Below are 19,749 nucleotides of genomic sequence, written 5' to 3'. Positions count from 1 at the left end.
GCCATCCATCAACATTCTCCTCCACCCTTTTACGTGAGCTATCCTTCATTCGGTAATGATCTTCTTCTGTGGCACTTCAGACATTTTTTTTTTTTTACTCACCTCCCTCTCGGCTAGCAGTAAATCTATATATATATATATATATATATATATACTTTGGACAATTTGGAGTGGCTAATTAACCTAGCATGTTTTTGGAATGTGGGAGGAAACCGGAGTACTCGGAGAAAACCCACGCATGCACGGGGAGAACATGCAAACTCCACACAGAGATGGCCGAAGGTGGGGAAAGACAAAATAAGAAGCCAAAAAGTTACCACTTCCACACAAAATAGGAGGAGAACTCATTCATTCATTCATTTTCTACTGCTTATTCTCACGAGGGTCGTGCTGGAGCCTATCCCAGATGTTTTGGGGCGAGAGGCGGGGTACACCCTGGACTGGTGGCCAGCCAATCACAGGGCACATATAGTCAAACAACCATTCACACTCACATTCTATGAACAATTTGGAGTCGCTAATTAACCTAGCATCTTTTTTGGAATGTGGGAGGAAACCGGAGTACCCGGAGAAAACCCACGCATGCACGGGGAGAACATGCAAACTCCACACAGAGATGGCCGAGGGTGGGGAAAGACAAAATAAGAAGCCAAAAAGTTACCACTTCCACACAAAATAGGAGGAGAACAAATTCATTCATTAATTTTTTACCACTTATCCTCACAAGGGTCGCAAGGGGTGCTGGAGCCTAGCCCAGGTTTCTTCGGGCAAGAGGCGGGGTACACCCTGGACTGGTGGCCAGCCAATCACAGGGCACATATAGACAAACAACCATTCACACTCACATTCATACCTATGGACAATTTGGAGTCGCTAATTAACCTAGCATGTTTTTGGAATATGGGAGGAAACCGGAGTACCTGGAGAAAACCCACCAGGAAGTCACATGATAGCATAGTCTTGCAACTGTCCGCCATAACAAAGACTGACGTCTCTATTCCTCTACTGGATCTCCTCCACAGTGCTGAATATTAAAGTTCCCAAGCAACATTAAAGCTGAATAAATCACGTCGAAAAGGTTCAAAAGGAGGAACAAATCTTATCTATTTCTCTCCCTGCTTGACCTTCAGAGCAAATGAAAAAGTGCACAGCTCGAGTCCGGTCTCTTTGTAGTGTTGGCATTCAACCGGCCGACCGTGTGGTCTCCGCCGCTCTCTTCCGCCGTCCTTGAGATGGACTCTGAATGGAGCGTCTCCCCCTGCTTAGTGATGATTGATATTCAGTCCCCCAGACACTTGAAACTGTAAAAGCATTTCCATCAATTTCCATATAGACGTGAATGTGAAAGAGGTTTGCTTTGGCTAGATGAGATGCATAATATGGATGTTATTGGGGGGGGCAAACAATGGGGACTTGGAGCTGCACGCTTTTGTTTTGTTTTTTTTAATAATTCATTCATTTTCTACCGCTTTTCCTCACGAGGGTCGCAAGGGGTGCTGGAGCCTATCCCAGCTGTCTTCAGGCGAGAGGCGGGGTACACCCTGGACTGGTCGCCAGCCAATCACAGGGCACATATAGACAAACAACCATTCACACTCACATTCATACCTATGGACAATTTGGAGTCGCTAATTAACCTAGCATGTTTTTGGAATGTGGGAGGAAACCGGAGTACCCGGAGAAAACCCACGCATGCACGGGGAGAACATGCAAACTCCACACAGAGATGGCCGAGGGTGGGGAAAGACAAAATAAGAAGCCAAAAAGTTACCACTTCCACACAAAATAGGAGGAAAACTCATTCCACACGAGGATTGCGGGGGTGCTGGAGCCTATCCCAGCTATCTTGGGGCGAGAGGCGGGGTACACCCTGGACTGGTCGCCAGCCAATCACAGGGCACATATAGGCAAACAACCATTCACACAAATTCACACAGAGATGCCCGAGCAGAGAATCGAACCCAGGTCTTCCTGCCAACCACTAATATTTATTCATTTTCTACCACTTGTCCTCACGAGGGTCGCAGAGGGTGCTGGAGCTTATCCCAGCTGTCTTCAGGCGAGAGGCGGGGTACACCCTGGACTGGTGGCCAGCCAATCACAGGGCACATATAGACAAACAACCATTCACACTCACATTCATACCTATGGACAATTTGAAGTCGCTAATTAACCTAGCATGTTTTTGGAATGTGGGAGGAAACCGGAGTACCCGGAGAATACACGGGGAGAACATGCAAACTCCACACAGAGATGGCCGAGGGTGGGGAAAGACGAAATAAGAAGCCAAAAAGTTACCACTTCCACACAAAATAGGAGGGGAACTCATTTTTTTTAGTTTTCTTGTTTAATTCTACTTTTAGAATGTGCTGCTGGCCAATAAAAACAGCCATGAGCCAAAAATGGCCCTGAGGCCGCACTTTGGACATCCCTGATTTTGATGCTTAGCATGTCTTCTTTCAGTGTCATAAAATCAATACATGCTGTAGAAAATGAATTAATGAATTATAATATTCTCATATTAAAAATGTCCAACAAATTTTAAACTTGTAAATTGACTTTATTCTTGTAATATACATTTTTATGCTTTTTTAAAAATATTTGTATATATTTTTTATATATACGCATATTTTTTTATACATTTAAATTACTTTTTTTTCCATTTTGGATTTACTGATTGTTTCACTTTTTTTTGTTGTTAAAAAAATGGTTCTTTTGATAGACTTATTGATGCACGTGTGAGATGGTGGTGACATTTTGTAACATTTTTGGTTAGTGGTGTGACACAAGATTTTTCCAATGTAAAAAAAAAACATGCCATGGCTCAAAAAAGGTTGAAAATCACTGGCGTCGAGAATACTGTTGCAGTAGTCCATTCTGGTTGCGGATGAGCGGGGATGGAGTGAAAGTGGCGTTGTCAAAAACCACTGTTTTTGTTTTTTTTTGCTTCATTTCCGCCATTATTGACTTTCCGTGTGTGTGTTCTCCTCGCAGGTGCTGCCCAGGCAGACGTGCGGTCTTTTCACGCACACCATCTTCTACAAAGACTACCCAGGCAGCCCCAATGAACTGGACAAGCTCATCAACGGGGGAGAACTCTTCCAAACGGTTCTGCTGAACCCGGTGAGTCCGAACACAGCGTAGCCTTTTGCCACATCGGGAAGCCCATTTAGCCGCTGATTTTAAATAGGACGCAGGACAATGGCCGACTGATGAGTCATGCGGCCATGTTTCTTTGTAGTCCGCTGTGGGCGCTATATTTGTCTCCTGATTGCTGATTGCGAACGTCGCTGTGCATAGTGGGTAACTTTGTACGATCATTAAACGCTAATATTACAGTAGCGCTTGCTTTTACTTGCATACTTGCCGTATTACTATTGTTATTGCATCCCAGCTGTTTGGCAGCCATCTTCCGCCATACGTCATCCTTAAATTAGTTACAGTCCTTGTCCTTTTGTGTAGCACGCTAATCAGGGAGCTACAATATTACAACTTTTTACCATTCTCATAATATTAAGCCTTAAACACATTTTCTTGAATATTTTTTTTCTCTTAATATTATATTATATTCCACCCTCGGCCATCTGTGTGTGGTTTTCTCCAAAAACATGCTAGGTTAATTAGCGACTCCAAATTGTCCATAGGTATGAATGTGAGTGTGAATGGTTGTTTGTCTATATGTGCCCTGTGATTGGCTGGCCACCAGTCCAGGGTGTATCCCGCCCGCCTCTTGCCCGAAGACAGCTGGGATAGGCTCCAGCACCCCCGTGCGACCCTCGTTAGGATAAGCGGTAGAAAATGAATGAATTAATAACTTCTCCTCCTAGTTTGTGTGGAAGTGGTAAGTTTTTGGCATCTTATTTTGTCTTTCCCCGCCCTCGGCCATCTCTGTGTGGAGTTTGCATGTTCTCCCCGTGCATGCGAGGGTTTTCTCCGGGTACTCCGGTTTCCTCCCACATTCCAAAAACATGCTAGGTTAATTAGCGACTCCAAATTGTCCATAGGTATGAATGTGAGTGTGAATGGTTGTTTGTCTATATGTGCCCTGTGATTGGCTGGCCACCAGTCCAGGGTGTGCCCCACCTCTCGCTCGAAGACAGCTGGGATAGGCTCCAGCACCCCCGCGACCCTCGTGAGGAAAAAGCGGTAGAAAATGAATGAATGAATTTCAACTTCTAAATTGGCTTCATTCTTGTAATATACATTTTATGCATTTTTTTTATATTTTTTTTATATATAATTAAAAATTACTTTTAAATAATTAAATAATAATTAAATTACTTTTTTCTCTTATTTTGGATTTACTGATTCACTTTTGCATTTTTTTTAGTTTTCTTGTTAAATTGTAGTTCTAGAATGTGCTTCTGGCCAATAAAAACACAGCCACTGGCCAAAAATGGCCCTGAGGCTGCACTTTGGACATCCCTGCTTTGGATGCTTAACATATCTTCTTTCATATAGTGTAATAAAATCAATATCCCCCCCCCATATGCTTGAGTCTTGAGTCCTGATGGCAGTCTCCCTCTATAACAGATCAGCATCTTCATGACCCATTTGTCCAACTACGGGAACGACCGCCTTGGCCTCTACACGTTTAAAAGCTTGATGATGTTCGTCAAGACCTGGACAAACCTGAAGATGCAGACCCTCCCGCCTGTGCAGCTGGCTCAGAAATACTTCAGCCTGTTCCCCTCTGAGAGAGATCCACTCTGGCAGGTGAGAGTTACTAACAGTACTATGGTACCCATTATGTCACTGTATGGTCATATCACCTCGTACTTTGGTACGTGACAAAAATAAAAATAAAAAATTTAACTATATTAGGAAAGCAGGAAGTGAACAAATGTAACAGTTATTGATTGTAAAAGTACCAGACGGACGGGTAGGATTTACTAAGCTTTGCTTCTTCCTACTCCTTTTGGACATGTGGAACTGGGAACTGATTATGTGACAAAAATAAAATTAAAACATAATAATTATTTAAAAAAAACTTGGATTTAATAAGCTTTGCTTCTTCCTACTCCTTTTTGACATGTTGAATTATGTGACCAAAAAAAAAAACTTAAACTATATTAGGAAAGCAGGAAGTGAACAAATGTAACCGTTACTGATTGTAAAAGTACCAGATGGAGGGGTAGGATTTAATAAGCTTTGCTTCTTCCTACTCCTTTTGGATATGTGTAATTATGTGACAAAAATAAAATTGAAAAAAAAAAAACAAAAAACAAACAAACTATATTAGGAAAGCAGGAAGTGAACAAATGTAACAGTTACTAATTGTAAAAGTACCTAATGGAGGGGTAGGATTTAATAAGCTTTGCTTCTTCCTACTCCTTTTGGATATGTGTAATTATGTGACAAAAATAAAATTGAAAAAAAAAAACTATATTAGGAAAGCAGGAAGTGAACAAATTTAACAGTTACTAATTGTAAAAGTACCTGATGGAGGGGTATGATGTGGATCTGTGAACTGAATATGTGACAACAACAAAAAAAAAATAATAATAATAATAAAAACTTAAATATATTAAGAAAGCAGGAAGTGAACAAATGTAACAGTTACTGATTGTAAAAGTACCAGATGGAGGGGTAGGATTTAATAAGCTTTGCTTCTTCCTACTCCTTTTGGACATGTGGAACTGTGAACTGATTATGTGATGCATTCAATTGCAATCTGATGCATGTTCAAATGAAATTAAACCATTACCATTACTAATCTAAGCTAATCAAGTAATAAAAATATCAACAATCTGCCGTAACAGAAATAAAAATATCATATATGGACGCCCCAAGTTAGAAAAAACCTCATTCTATTTTTGCATTTGTTTTCATTTTGTATTCGGACAGGATCCATGCGAGGACAAACGGCATAAGGACATCTGGTCCAAAGAAAAAACCTGTGACCGCTTCCCCAAACTCCTTGTCATCGGCCCTCAGAAGACAGGTGAGATGCAGTCCATCAGCCCCCTCTACAGGTTGCAGGAGGAAACGACTTGAATACGAATCCTTTAAAAAAGCATTTGATTAGCTCTCAGGAAATCAACAACGTTTCTGCTTCATGGAGTGCTGCTTTGTTATGAAGGTGTTAGCCAACCCGCTATGCCGTTTCCATTACACAAGTGTCAGCCTTCACTGTATGAGGTACCAAGTAATTGGATTTGGTCTGCTTTAATCCTCTTTCCTTGCTCTTTATTTCCTCCCCGCTGTCATCTCCACTTCTTGTCTTTGGCCGTCCTCTCAGGCACGACGGCTCTTTACCTGTTCCTCAGCATGCACCCCGACCTGACCAGTAACTACCCCAGTAAGGAGACCTTTGAGGAGATCCAGTTCTTCAACGGCCACAACTACCATAGAGGCATCGACTGGTAAGAGAGATCATCGGTAAACCAAGTAGCGGTTGTTGGCGGACTCCAAACAACTCATCCACATGTGTGTGTGTGTGTGTGTGTGTGTTCCGTGGGGGCGTGGCTTGCAATGTCTGAGCAGGAAGTGGGTGGGCTCAAACTTAAAATGTACGGGGGTGCTGTATTGGAATATTGCATGAAACAGTAGAAACTATACAAGTTGAGTTCCAGTGGTACAATTGGTTGGTGGAGTACCAAAAGTTATATGCAGGGCGGCGCGGTGGTTAAGTGGTTAGCAAGCAGGCCTCACAGCTAGGAGACCCGAGTTCAATTCCACCCTCTGGCATCTCTACAATATCATCAGGATGCAAAATTATGCGAAAAATTGATAAGAAGTTAGCAAAAATGTCAGTTTGTGTCAGAAAAGGGCTGCACGGTGGTCAAGTGGTTAGCGCAGCTCGGAGAGACGAATTCAATTCCACCCTCACACATCTCTGTGTGGAGTTTGCATGTTCTCCCCGTGCATGCGTGGGTTTTTTCCGGTTTCCTCCCACATTCCAAAAACATGCTAGGTTAATTAGCGACTCCAAATTGTCCATAGGTATGAATGTGAGTGTGAATGGTTGTTTGTCTATATGTGCCCTGTGATTGGCTGGCCACCAGTCCAGGGTGCACCCCGCCTGTGATAGGCTCCAGCACCCCTGCGACCCACATGAGGATAAGCGGTAGAAAATAAATAAATGAATGAATGAGTTCTCCTATTTTGTGTGGAAGTGGTAACTTTTTGGCTTCTTATTTTGTCTTTCCCCATCCTCGGCCATCTCTGTGTGGAGTTGGCATGTTCTCCCCGTGCATGCGTGGGTTTTCTCCAGGTACTCCGGTTTCCTCCCACATTCCAAAAACATGCTAGGTTAATTAGCGACTCCAAATTGTCCATAGGTATGAATGTGAGTGTGAATGGTTGTTTGTCTATATGTGCCCGATATGTGAATCCAATTATATATTCATTCGGATTGGCACTTTTCTTTCGGAATGAGGTGTATACAAAGGTTACATTCTTTCCCGATTGGAATTGGAATATTTGTGTCCATGTAAACTCAGAGTCGATGGTTTGATGCCCGTCAAGCCCAAGTTGTTTCCCATTGAACCTCTTATAATTCAGCGTGCGTGTGTGGATACAGGCAGAAATAAACACCAATTATCTTGGGGGTGTCGTTCATTAACGAGTGCCTTTGTTGTTGTTGCGAGTGGCCTCGGTGTAAAATTGACATTCCTAAAGTGCTCTTAAAAACAGCATTTGCATAAAAATGCCATTAAAGCAACCGTAGTGTGAAGATCTCGATGGTTCTCAGTGTGCAACATAACACTTGCTGTCCCGCTGTCCTTCCCGTCAAGTTGGCTTCAATATGCCTTTAAACGCCAATCAAACGCTCCATGGCGGATAAATAAACGGATTCCTTCAGTAGTTTAACCACCTCCATTCATTCAGGAACCACTTCTGGTACCCACGAAGAGGAAGGAAGGAGGAGGAAGCAGATGTTTCGGTGAAGGAGCGAGGAGATTTAAGAGGAAATGACACGACACCGAAAAGAAAGCAAAAAATTAAAAACACGGTGACGTGTAGCTGTTGCAACGCAGGGTTTCCATCTTCCATGTTGCAGCAACTCCAAAGACACCCAAAATGGAGCAGGACACGGGAAAGTTAATGACGAATCCTCGAAGTGTCAGTCGGCTAGGTTTGTGAACGATAACCTGATGCGACCGGGTATCTGCTTACATGGGCGAACGATTCACCTCCTCCAGTATGGATAACTCATTCATTCATTCATTCATTTTCTACCACTTATCCTCACGAGGGTCACGGGGGGTGCTGGAGCCTATCCCAGCTGTCTTCGGGTGAGAGGCGGGGTTACACCCTGGACTGGTGCCCAGCCAATCACAGGGCACATATAGACAAACAACCATTCACAATCACATTCATAACTATGGACAATTTGGAGTCGCTAATTAACCTAGCATGTTTTTGGAATGTGGGAGGAAACCGGAGTACCCGGAGAAAACCCACGCATGCACGGGGAGAACATGCAACTCCACACAGAGATGGCCGAGGGTGGGGAAAGACAAAATAAGAAGCCAAAAAGTTACCACTTCCACACAAAATAGGAGGCGAACTTATTCATTTTCTACCACTTATCCTCATGAGGGTCGCGAGGGTTGCTGAAGCCTATCCCAGCTAACTTTTTCGGCGAGAGGCGGGGTACACCCTGGACTGGTGGCCAGCCAATCACAGGGCACATATAGACAAACAACCATTCACACTCACATTCATACCTATGGACAATTTGGAGTCGCTAATTAACCTAGCATGTTTTTGGAATGTGGGAGGAACCCGGAGTACCTGGAGAAAACGCAAACTCCACACAGAGATGGCCGAGGGTGGGGAAAGACAAAATAAGAAGCCAAAAAGTTACCACTTCCACACAAAATAGGAGGAGGAATCCTTCATTCATTCATTTTCTCCGGCTTATCCTCACGAGGGTCGCAAGGGTTGCTGGAGCCTATCCCAGCTGTCTTCACATGAGTGGCGGGGTACACCCTGGACTGGTGGCCAGCCAATCACAGGGCACATATAGACAAACAACCATTCACACTCACATTCATACCTATGGACAATTTGGAGTCGCTAATTAACCTAGCATGTTGTTGGAATGTGGGAGGAACCCGGAGTACCCGGAGAAAACACGTGTTTGGAATATTCCTTTCCATGTATACCATTGCTTTCGGAAAGAGAAAAACTCCTGGCTCGTGATTCCCGTGTCAGGTACATGGAGTACTTCCCGCTGCCCTCCAACGCCAGCTCAGACTACTACTTTGAGAAGAGTGCCAACTACTTTGACTCGGAGGTGGCGGCGCAGAGGGCCGCAGCGCTCCTGCCCAAAGCCAAGATCATCACCATCCTCATCAACCCGGCTGACAGAGCGTACTCCTGGTACCAGGTAGGGGTAGGGGGGGGGGGACCTTAGCCAACGTACACGCCTCATTAGCGCACAGCACGATAAATGACCCGCTTGTGTCGGCCCGCAGCACCAAAGAGCCCACGATGACCCGGTGGCGCTGAAATACTCATTCCATGATGTCATCACAGCCGGCCAGGACGCCCCGGCCAAGCTTCGGGTCCTCCAGAATCGATGTCTGATGCCAGGATGGTATTCCATGCATCTGGAACGCTGGCTCAACTACTACCATTCCAGCCAGGTGGGCTCACACTCGCGAGATTGGGTTGACGGCCCGGGTAGTAACATAAAAACTAAAATGTCTTAAAATGTATAAAAGATAAGTTAAAAATGTGAACTGCATGATATCAAAAACATGTTTTTTGAGGAATACCTGGAATATGAAATGATAATTTTTCATTTTTGTAATTTTTTACCCACTTACCCCCCCGCCCCCAGCTGTTGGTCTTAGATGGACAGATGCTGAAGACCGAGCCCGCCTCAGTCATGGATAAAATTCAGAAGTTCTTAGGCTTAGCGAACACCATCAACTACCACAAGATCTTAGCGTGAGTATGCACCGTGGAACTTTTGTGTGTTTTGTGTGTTTGTGTGTGGAAAGACAGCTTTTTCCCAGAAGAGATTGATCAATATCCTGATATATTAGCCGTGAAACGTATCGCCACCCAAATGAAAACACCAATCGATGGCGGCGTGTTTGATCGCTCCCTCATCAAACTTATTGCCTACAACCTTCATTTCTTTTACTGTGACTTTACACGACACATTCTGGGTTTTATTGTTTGTTTTTTTTAGCCGTATTATGCTCTGTTTCTATGGTTATCATCACATATAAATGTTGGTGGTGGCATTACACAGAAAACCTTTTTGATTCTCATAATTTTATTTGTTTTTTTTCCCAAATTTATTCTCATAATTCTGACTTTATTGCCCATAATATTTTAACTTATACATTTTGAGGTTACACTCTATGACTTGTATTGATGGATTTCAACGTTCTTCTTTAGATCTTTGTCATTTTTTGTTTTCATAATATTATGACTTTATTCCCCAAATATTCTAACTTTATTCCCCAACATAAATATTTTCTCTACTATTTCACTAAAATGACATTATTTTTTCTTCAATATTACTAGTTTGTTCTCATAAAATTATGACTTTTTATGTTAGTATTTTTACTTTATTCTTGTTTAATTCAAGCTGTTTTTTCACAGTGCTGTTTTTTCTTTTTATTTAATTTTTTTCAAAATTGATTCTCATCATTCTGACTTTATTGCCCATAATATTTTAACTTTTACATTTTGAGGTTACACTCTATGACTTGTATTGATGGATTTCAACGTTCTTCTTCAAATCTTTGTCATTTTTGTTTTCATAATATTATGACTTTTTTCCCCAAATATTATAACTTTATTCCCCAACATAAATATTTTCTCTACTATTTCACTAAAATGACATTATTTTTCCTCAATATTACTAGTTGATTCTCATAAAATTATGACTTTTTATGTTAGTATTTTTACTTTATTCTTGTTTAATTCAAGCTGTTTTTTCACAGTGCTGTTTTTTCTTTTTATTTAATTTTTTTCAAAATTGATTCTCATCATTCTGACTTTATTGCCCATAATATTTTAACTTTTCCTCAACCTGAAGGACCCGATGTTAGGGACTTTACATTTTGAGGTTACATTGTACTACTTTTATTCATGGATTTCAACTTTCTTCTTAAAATCTTGGTCATTTTTGTTTTCATAATATTATGACTTTTTTCCCCAAATATAACATTTTTGCCAACATAAATGTTCTTGTTACTATTTCACTAAAATGACATTATTTCTCCTCAATATTACTAGTTCATTCTCATAAAATTATGGCTTTTTCTGTTAGTATTTTTACTTTATTCTTGTTTAATTTAAGCTGTTTTTAACAGTGCTGTTTTTGTTGGGGTTTTTTTTACATTTTTTTCTAATTGATTCTCATAATTCTGACTTTATTGCCCATAATATTCTAACTTTTCTTCAGTTTCAGGCACTTGGCGTTAGGGACTTTACATTTTGAGGTTACACAGTGCTACTTGTATGGATAGACTTCAACTTTCTTTTTAAAATCTTTGTCATTTTTGTTTTCATAATATTTTGACTTTATTCCCCAAATATTATAACATGTTCTCCAACATAAATGTTTTCTTTACTATTTCACTAAAATGACATTATTTTTCCTCAACATTACTAGTTGATTCTCATAAAATTATGACTTCTTCTGTTAGTATTTTTACTTTATTCTTGTTTAATTCAAGCTGTTTTTTTTTACATTTTTTTCCAATTGATTCTCATAATTCTGACTTTATTGCCCATAATATTTTACAATGTACTACTTTTATACAAATACCTTGAATGTAACATCGAACGCCATCATGTACTCCATCAATGGAATGTGTTTTGATGCAGCTTTGACCCCAAGAAGGGTTTCTGGTGCCAGTTGCTTGAAGGCGGAAAGACCAAGTGTCTGGGGAAGAGTAAAGGACGCAAGTACCCCGACATGGACGCTGAGGTATGACTCCAGCGTGGGAGGGTGCCATTTTGTCTTGGTTTTACCTTTTTAGTAAACCTTCACTTCTCCTCCAGTCTGTGGCGTTCCTCAGGGAGTACTACAGGGATCACAACATCGAGCTGTCCAAGCTGCTGTACAGAATGAGTCAGCCCCTCCCCACGTGGCTCAGAGAGGAGCTGGTCCACACCAGGTAGCATCACCGCGGGGCGGGGGACCGGGGAACCGTATTCAGTATCAGCCCTGAGAAGAAGAAGAGTAAAGCTCACGCCGTCTTGTTGGAGGACGTTCCATCATCATCATCAGGACGCCAGCATGGTGCGTCCATATCTGTCGTCCATCTTGTGATCTTCCATCAAGTGTAGGACAACAATGAGCTGAATGAACCAGGGGGCGGAGCTTGGAGATGCCGTGCGCCGTTCAGGAGAACAAGGCAGGAACTTGGAGGCCTTATTTGCTCCCGATGGGGGAATAGGGATGCCGTCTCAACTCTTACGCACTGAACCTGAAAACCAGAAGAACATTTGAGCTTCACGGTTCTGGAACTTCTGGAAAAAAGGACTATGCTTGCAAGCGACATGTTTTTTTTTTTTTCAAGCGCAGGAACTTCAAGCTGATGGAGACATTTGTTGATTTTAAAAGTGAGGATGACGGGACATCCGGCTGCATGTTGTAGCCTTTTTTTTTTGTTTATTATGGGATGGAATTTACTAGAATCTTGTAATTGCATTTACAAGTGCCAGAACAGAATCTTTATTAAATATTACCAATTTGACTTTTTTTTTTAATTCTTTTTATTTTGACTGTAGTTTCATGATACTTGTAGAATGTACCGAAAATTAAACATCTTAGCTTGGATTCCTCCTTCAGGCCCCCCTCCCCCCCACGCTGGGGACGTGAAACTGCCTGCTGTCACATGACCACTGAATGGACGGGAAGCAGGAAGTGATGGTGAGGCTGAAAGCACAATATTTAATAGGTACATTCATCATACTGGATATAGCACATGAGATATTTTTTTTTTTTTTTTTTTTTTAGGGGGGGGTGTGGCTAAAATCTGTGAAGAAGATCATAATAAGCTAGCTGCTCGACGTTAGACTCGACTTCCTGTTTCTTTTTCTTCTGTTTTAGTTAACATTCGACTTTCCGACACGTTTTTTTTTGGGGCTTTGAAGGCATCACCACTGCAAGTAGATGTCAAAAATACATGAAGCTGCTCTTCCTGCAATAGTTTTATACAAGGTTGTGACGCTAAAAACAAAAGCGCCCCCCACCCCTCCTGCCCCGGACTTTGTAAAATGTACATAACTGCCCCCCCCCCTTTGGTAGAACTAAATTATTTGAATGTTTTTGGCTCTCCATCGGTGTGCGACGTCAGTGATGTAGGGAGAAAAATTACAATTTAAAAAAAAAAAAAAAAAAAATTCTACGCAAATTGTGTCCTCTCACTGCCAACTGTTGTCTCCATATAAAGTATTAACGTGATAACGCATACAGTAACAGCAACGATGGTACTAACAATATCCTGGACTGTATGATAAAGATTTGTAATTGTTGTCAATAATTTCTACAGTGTAACTAATATTGTCGGTGCTTTTTAATTTGCAAATAAAACACCACTGTATTTTTCAATAGTGGGATTTTTTTTTTTTATTCACACCCCCACCCACACACACACACATGTACTCTTCCACTTCCTCATTTTATTGCTGTGGAATTCACATTCAATATGAGTTAGAGTTGGGAAACTTACAAACATGTCCCGACAACGGAATTTCACTTACTGGAACAGCAGTCCAAATTTGGGGCACACCTCCACTTTTAAAGGGCATGCCCATATGTTGGGCTGCTACCGGAAATACACACACACACACATTCTGATACTTGAAGGCACTCGTGTAGCCTGTGGTCGTCCTGTTTGGAGTATTAAAAATGGCGTCTGACTTAACTGGAACAAAAAGCCATAAATGTTAACACAAAATGTTTGTTTTGTTTTACCTGCACAAAAATTGGTAAACTTTCTTAATGTAAATTTATTCCGATATTATTATTTATTTCCAATTCATTGTGGTGCTGTACAAGGGACCAACTTATAGAAATACTACAAGTTAATATTATACTATATAGAAATTTCAACAATAAATTGACTATCAGGCTGCATGTCTTCTGTGTGAAGATGGATGGATTTCAACTTTCTTATTAAAATCTTAATTAAAATTAATTAAAATTTTTCTTGTCATAATATTATGACTTTATTCCCCAAATAGGATAACTTTTTTCCAACATAAATTTAAATTTTTATTTTGTTGCTCGTAATGTCATGTTTTCTTTACTATTTCACTAAAATTACATTATTTTTTCCTCAGTATTACCTGTTTATTCTCATATTATGAAAAAAAATAAAAATTATTTTCTGTTAGTATTTTGACTTTATCCTAATATAATTCCATTTGTTTTTTTTCACAGTGGTGTTTTAATTTTTAAATTTACATTTTTTCTAATTTATTTGACTTAATATATTAATATATAATAATTATCTGACTTAATATTTAAACTGTTTCCTCAGCCTCATTTTCAAAAAAATGCAAATTTTAATTTTTTAATATTTTTCATTTTTTTCTAATATTATGACTTATTCTCATAAAGAACGACTTTTTCTTGTTAGATTAGCATTTTTTTCTTAATATTTTGACTGTACTTTTGAAAGATTACTGCTGTTTTTTTCTAGTTTCCTTATTAAATAATATTTGTAGAATGTGCCACAGGCTGCAAATGTGAGTTTTGTGCTTTTCATGTGAGTTTTGGGACATTTTCAGCCCCTGCAGCAGGTTTGGACATGAAAAAAAAACGAAAATACTTCCTGTAAATAAATGTTTTCATAGTACCAACCAAATGTATTGACATACTGCTATAAATGACGTGGGTTCTGTTACAGTACTGTAAAATACTGTGTTACTTTTCAACATTGAAGCAACTGTACAGAAAATGTAAAAACTTGAAAATATTTGATTATTTATTCATACCACAACTTCCTTGTGTGATTTCCACGCTGTTTTTTAATGAATATTTGCATTTTAGTATATATTTTGAGCGTAGAATGTTCTTCGTGTTCATTTATGTACCAATACCAGAAGCACCAAAACATTGAGACTTAGGGATATTCTGCCTCTACCAACAAGTGATGAGGATGGAAATCGACCAATCGGAGAGCTTGCTACTCACGAGAGCCCGCCCCTTTTTTTTAATAGTGTATATCTTTACCTGCTTCCTCTTCCGTGTTTATAAGAGTGCTGTATCAAAACCCGCTCTTGGCTCGTGAGGAAGAAACCCGGGAAAAAAGGACAAAGAAAAATGGCCGAAAATGGAGAAAATGGAGAAAATGCTCCCCTGGCTGAGGGAAGCCGTGCCGGGAGTGCCGAGGCTCTGTTGGCTCCTGAAAGATCCAGAAGGTGAGTACCGGTGGAGCTAGCCATCATTAAAGTTACTTATCTTCTGTAAAACTCGAATCATCAGGCTTAATAATGTTCTTATGTGTTTGAAAGAGGAGATGAAGTAAATATCACATCTTTTTTTTTAACATATTGAACTGTGAATACTTCAACTAACACATAAATAAATCCTTTTTGATTATTATTGTCACTTTGCTTTCTTTTTAAAGGCAAAAAAGTAGAATGTGTGTGCTGAAACCTCTTATGAGGATAAAAAAAAATTCGCCATAAAAAAACTGGGAATATTACAATAATAATCGTAGATTTATGATTTTAAAAACCTGGAATATTACGAGAATAGTCGTAGATTTACGATTTAAAAAAAACTTGGAATATTACGAGAATAGTCTTAGATTTACGATTAAAAAAAACTTGGAATATTACGAGAATAGTTGTAGATTTATGATAAAATTTGGAAATATTACAAGAATAGTTGTAGATTTACGATAAAAAAAAACTGGCAATATTACGAGGATAGTCATAGATTTCCGATAAAAAAAACTTCCAGTATTACGAGAATAGTCGTAGATTTCCGATAAAAAAAACTGGGAATATTACGAGAATAGTTGTAGATTTACGATAAAAAACTGGGAATATTACGAGGATAGTCATAGATTTACGATAAAAAAAAAACTTCCAATATTACGAGAATAGTCGTAGATTTACGATTAAAAAAAACTGGGAATATTACGAGAATAGTTGTAGATTTATGATAAATAAACTGGGAATATTATGAGAACAGTCGTAGATTTATGATAAAAAAAAACTGGGAATATTACGAAAATAGTCGTAGTTTTACAATAAAAAAACTGGGAATATTACGAGAATAGTCGTAGATTTACGATACAAAAACTGGGAATATTATGAGAATAGTCGTAGATTTACAATAAATAAACTGGGAATATTACGAGAACAGTCGTAGATTTATGATTAAAAAAACTGGGAATATTACGAGAATATTCGTAGATTTACGATAAAAACTGGGAATATTACATGAATAGTCGTAGATTTATGATGAAAAAAACTTGGAATATTACGAGAATAGTCGTAGACTTACGAACAAAACTGGGACTATTACGAAAATAGTTGTAAATTAATGAGAAAAATGTGGTAACTATTCTATCATTTTATGATGATTTTCATCTTTCCTCTCCACCTTGCAGAGGCTCCAACAGCTACGCCCTGAAGGTGGCCGGCCTGACCACGCTGGCGTGCGTGCTGCTGGCCAGCCAGGCGTTTATGGGCTACATGGTGTTCGACCAGAGGCAGCAGATCCACGCGCTGCAGAAGAACGCTGACAGAATGAACAGGCAGCTGCAAGCACCTCGAGGTAAAATGAGGGATTTGAACCCTTTAAAGGACAATATGTCCACTCTTTTCTTCACACAAAAACTAAACTAGTGTAAAGTAAAAACACATTATACAACATCAATACAGACAGTGTAGATTCTCATGTACTAATGTACTGTACATGTAAAACAATACTATATTTTATACTCATTTACTACCCGCAAGGCATGTAAGTAAGTAAGTAAGTAAGTAAGTTTTATTTATATAGCACCTTTCTCAGACAAAAGTCACAAAGTGCTTCACAAAAGGCAAAACACAGGGTTAAAATACACATAAAAATACAATAAAACAATAAAACAATGTACAATAAAAATAGACATAAAACAGTACATAAAAACAGTATACAATAAAATAGACTAAATAAATATATGATGGTCATAATACCCTAAATCTACTGAGCTGGGTATGCCTGCAAAAACAAGTGAGTTTTAAGGTTACTCTTAAATGCATCGACAGAGTCAAGCGAACGCAGGGAGGGTGGAAGGTCATTCCAGAGCCTCGGCGCAACAACCTGAAAAGATAGGTCTCCTCGGGTCCTAAAACGACTACGAGGGACCATGAGTAAATTTTGATCTGCCGTTTGTATTCTGCGTCCTGATTGGCTGTAGTCCATTGTCAATCAATCTCCTTCATGCTGCCCTGCTATGTCTCCTGCACGTGTCATCGATCAATCGCTCGCTTGCTAGCTTGTAAATGAAACTTCAGCAATGTGTTTTAACAAGGATACAAAAACGCTACAGGACAGCGGAACGGCGCTAGGATGAAAAGGCGAAGTCACAGGAGTAAAACATGCATGCAAGACTTCATCATTTCTTATGAAACACGTCTTGTCTTGGCAGTGACTCCAATAAAGAGGCCTGAGCCGATGAACGATTTTCATTTGATGGACAAATTATGGGATGGAGACTCTGCAGTCCCTGAGCCCAAAGCACCCGTGGAAGTAAATATGACTAAATTACACAATACACCAGTTTATTTGTTCAAATTCTTACGTAAATGACCGTATGTGATCACTGCAGGAAGAGAAGAAGCAACTCGTGGCGGCGTCCGTCGGTGTGGACGAGATGATGAGCCTCATGGAGGTCGTTTTTTCACAGAAAAGTTCAATTTTTTCATCTTCACATCCGAAAAATATGGAGTTGATTGTGGATGATTTTCATATTTTTTAGGAGAACTTTGCGCTCCCGACCTTCAACGACACCATCCTGGGGAACCTGCAGAGCCTGAAGAGGCAGATGAACCAGAGTAACTGGAAGGTGATGCTTACAAATGATAATCCATATGCATATAAAATTGGAATATATTGATTAAAAAAAAAAATATATATATATATATATAAATAAATGATATATGTCATTTCATGTTGCAGAGCTTTGAATCATGGATGGGGAACTGGATCCTCTTTGAGATGGCCCAGTACAAGGCTTTGCCCCCCAGTGGTGAGCCAGGTTATTACACCTCACAGTAATATTCATGTTATTAGGAAAAATGAAAAGTAATCTTGGCTGCGTGGCGGTCGAGTGGTTAGCGCGCAGACCTCACAGCTAGGAGATGAGGGTTCAATTCCACCCTCGGCCATCTCTGTGTGGAGTTTGTGACTTATGTATGTTTTTTTTGACATTTTTGACATTTTGCGACTTATGTATGTTTTTTTCTACCTAATTATGCATTTTTGGCATTGTGCGACTTATACTCCAGTGCGACTTTTGTATGTTTTTTCTAACCTAATTATGCATTTTTGGTCTTGTGCGACTTATGCTCCAGTGTGACTTATGTATGTTTTTTTCTACCGAATTATGCATTTTTGGCCTTGTGCGACTTATACTCCAGTGCGACTTATGTATGTTTTTTTTCTACCGAATTATATATTTTTGGCCTTGTGCAACTTATACTCCAGTGTGACTTATGTATGTTTTTTTCTACTGAATTATGCATTTTTGGCATTGTGCGACTTATACTCCAGTGCGACTTATGTATGTTTTTTTCTACCTAATTATGCATTTTTGGCCTTGTGCAACTTATACTCCAGTGCGACTTATGTATGTTTTTTTATACCGAATTATGTATTTTTGGCCTTGTGCGACTTATACTCCAGTGCGACTTATGTATGTTTTTTTATACCGAATTATGTATTTTTGGCCTTGTGCGACTTATACTCCAGTGTGACTTGTGTATGTTTTTTTATACCGAATTATGTATTTTTGGCCTTGTGCGACTTATACCCCAGTGCGACTTATGTATGTTTCTGCCTCCCTATCCAGCTCCGCCCACCAAGACCAAGTGTCAAATACAAGCAGAAGCCGAGTCCCAGCAGTCCCTCTTCCGTCCCGTGTGTGACGAGCAGGGTCGCTACCGAGCCACCCAGTGCTGGCCCGTCGTGGGCATGTGCTGGTGTGTGGACGTGCAGAGCGGCGCTGCGATTGCGGGCACCGCCACCCGGGGCCGCTACCTAGAGTGTGGAAAAGGTAGATTTGGAGCCTGAGGCTGCCTGTCCGGGATAATACAGAGAGATCAAATGTTCCTTTTTTCCAACCTTCTCATTTTAGCTTCTGAGTTTGCTTTTCATTGGATGATAACAGGAAATGGCCATTATTAAAGCTTGCTTTTGTTCCTGTTCTTCCTCTTCCTCTTCGTCTGAATCTGAATCATTTTGGGTTTATGATCTCTTGAACTAATCAATATATATTCTGTTGTAAATCAACACATGCTATGTTAGTCCTTGTTTTATTCCTTCATTCATTTTCAACCTCAATACCCAAATAAACTACTGACCCATTTTCCGAGAGTACTTCTACTTCCAGCAGGATTACATCCATTTAACAGCCACAATATTAGGCACACCTGAATCGGCTTCACATAACTTAAAATGTATTATTTCCAAATGCCCGCAAGGCATGCTGGGTAGCAACAATATGAACTATGAACAATAAAACATTGGATATCAAGAGTTTTAAGTTTTTAAAGTCACTTTCTTGGTAAGTGGAGTCCTCCTACCTTTGGTGAAAG

General features: G+C 39.9%; 2 protein-coding genes across 4 annotated transcripts in view; both read left to right on the top strand.

Annotated features, from left to right (window-relative positions):
- The window catches only part of LOC131110125 (bifunctional heparan sulfate N-deacetylase/N-sulfotransferase 1-like), a 67,635-nt gene extending 54,113 nt beyond the window's left edge, over positions 1–13,522 (top strand). For both annotated transcript variants that reach the window (XM_058062854.2, XM_078788388.1), the window contains exons 7-15: positions 2,995–3,123; positions 4,534–4,716; positions 5,848–5,944; positions 6,242–6,365; positions 9,166–9,340; positions 9,429–9,599; positions 9,797–9,906; positions 11,806–11,908; positions 11,983–13,522. In XM_058062854.2, coding sequence (XP_057918837.2) covers positions 2,995–3,123; positions 4,534–4,716; positions 5,848–5,944; positions 6,242–6,365; positions 9,166–9,340; positions 9,429–9,599; positions 9,797–9,906; positions 11,806–11,908; positions 11,983–12,102 — 1,212 coding nt within the window. In that variant the 3' untranslated portion in view covers positions 12,103–13,522. The remainder of the gene's footprint in view (positions 1–2,994; positions 3,124–4,533; positions 4,717–5,847; positions 5,945–6,241; positions 6,366–9,165; positions 9,341–9,428; positions 9,600–9,796; positions 9,907–11,805; positions 11,909–11,982) is intronic.
- A 1,653-nt stretch (positions 13,523–15,175) lies between these two features.
- Positions 15,176–19,521, top strand: cd74a (CD74 molecule, major histocompatibility complex, class II invariant chain a). Of its 2 annotated transcripts, none has more exons than XM_078788254.1 (7): positions 15,176–15,354; positions 16,557–16,723; positions 17,583–17,683; positions 17,763–17,825; positions 17,913–17,999; positions 18,113–18,191; positions 19,005–19,521. In XM_078788254.1, the coding sequence occupies exons 1-7, from the start codon at positions 15,257–15,259 to the stop codon at positions 19,223–19,225; spliced, it is 816 nt and encodes a 271-aa protein (XP_078644380.1). In that variant the 5' UTR covers positions 15,176–15,256; the 3' UTR covers positions 19,226–19,521. The 2 variants fall into 2 exon arrangements, with proteins under 2 accessions (XP_078644380.1, XP_057919473.2); XM_058063490.2 differs by having other exon boundaries at positions 15,177–15,354; positions 18,113–18,182.
- Positions 19,522–19,749: the final 228 nt, after the last annotated feature.

This window comes from Doryrhamphus excisus, linkage group LG22 (genome assembly GCF_037039965.1).
Source record: "Doryrhamphus excisus strain RoL-2023G ecotype Guam linkage group LG22, RoL_Dexc_Guam_v1.1, whole genome shotgun sequence".
NCBI lineage: Eukaryota > Metazoa > Chordata > Actinopteri > Syngnathiformes > Syngnathidae > Doryrhamphus > Doryrhamphus excisus.
The sequence above is the reverse complement of the archived record's forward strand: the minus strand, read 5'-3'. Positions and strand labels throughout refer to the sequence as shown.

What these genes read in the sequence shown, in the direction of transcription:
- cd74a (XM_078788254.1), top strand. Translation starts at nt 15,257, where the DNA reads ATGGCCGAAAATGGAGAAAATGGAGAAAATGCTCCCCTGGCTGAGGGA. An exon ending in GCAGCTGCAAGCACCTCGAG is followed by an intron (nt 16,724 to 17,582) that starts GTAAAATGAGGG and finishes TTGTCTTGGCAG; the next exon opens with TGACTCCAATAAAGAGGCCT. An exon ending in AGCCCAAAGCACCCGTGGAA is followed by an intron (nt 17,684 to 17,762) that starts GTAAATATGACT and finishes TGATCACTGCAG; the next exon opens with GAAGAGAAGAAGCAACTCGT.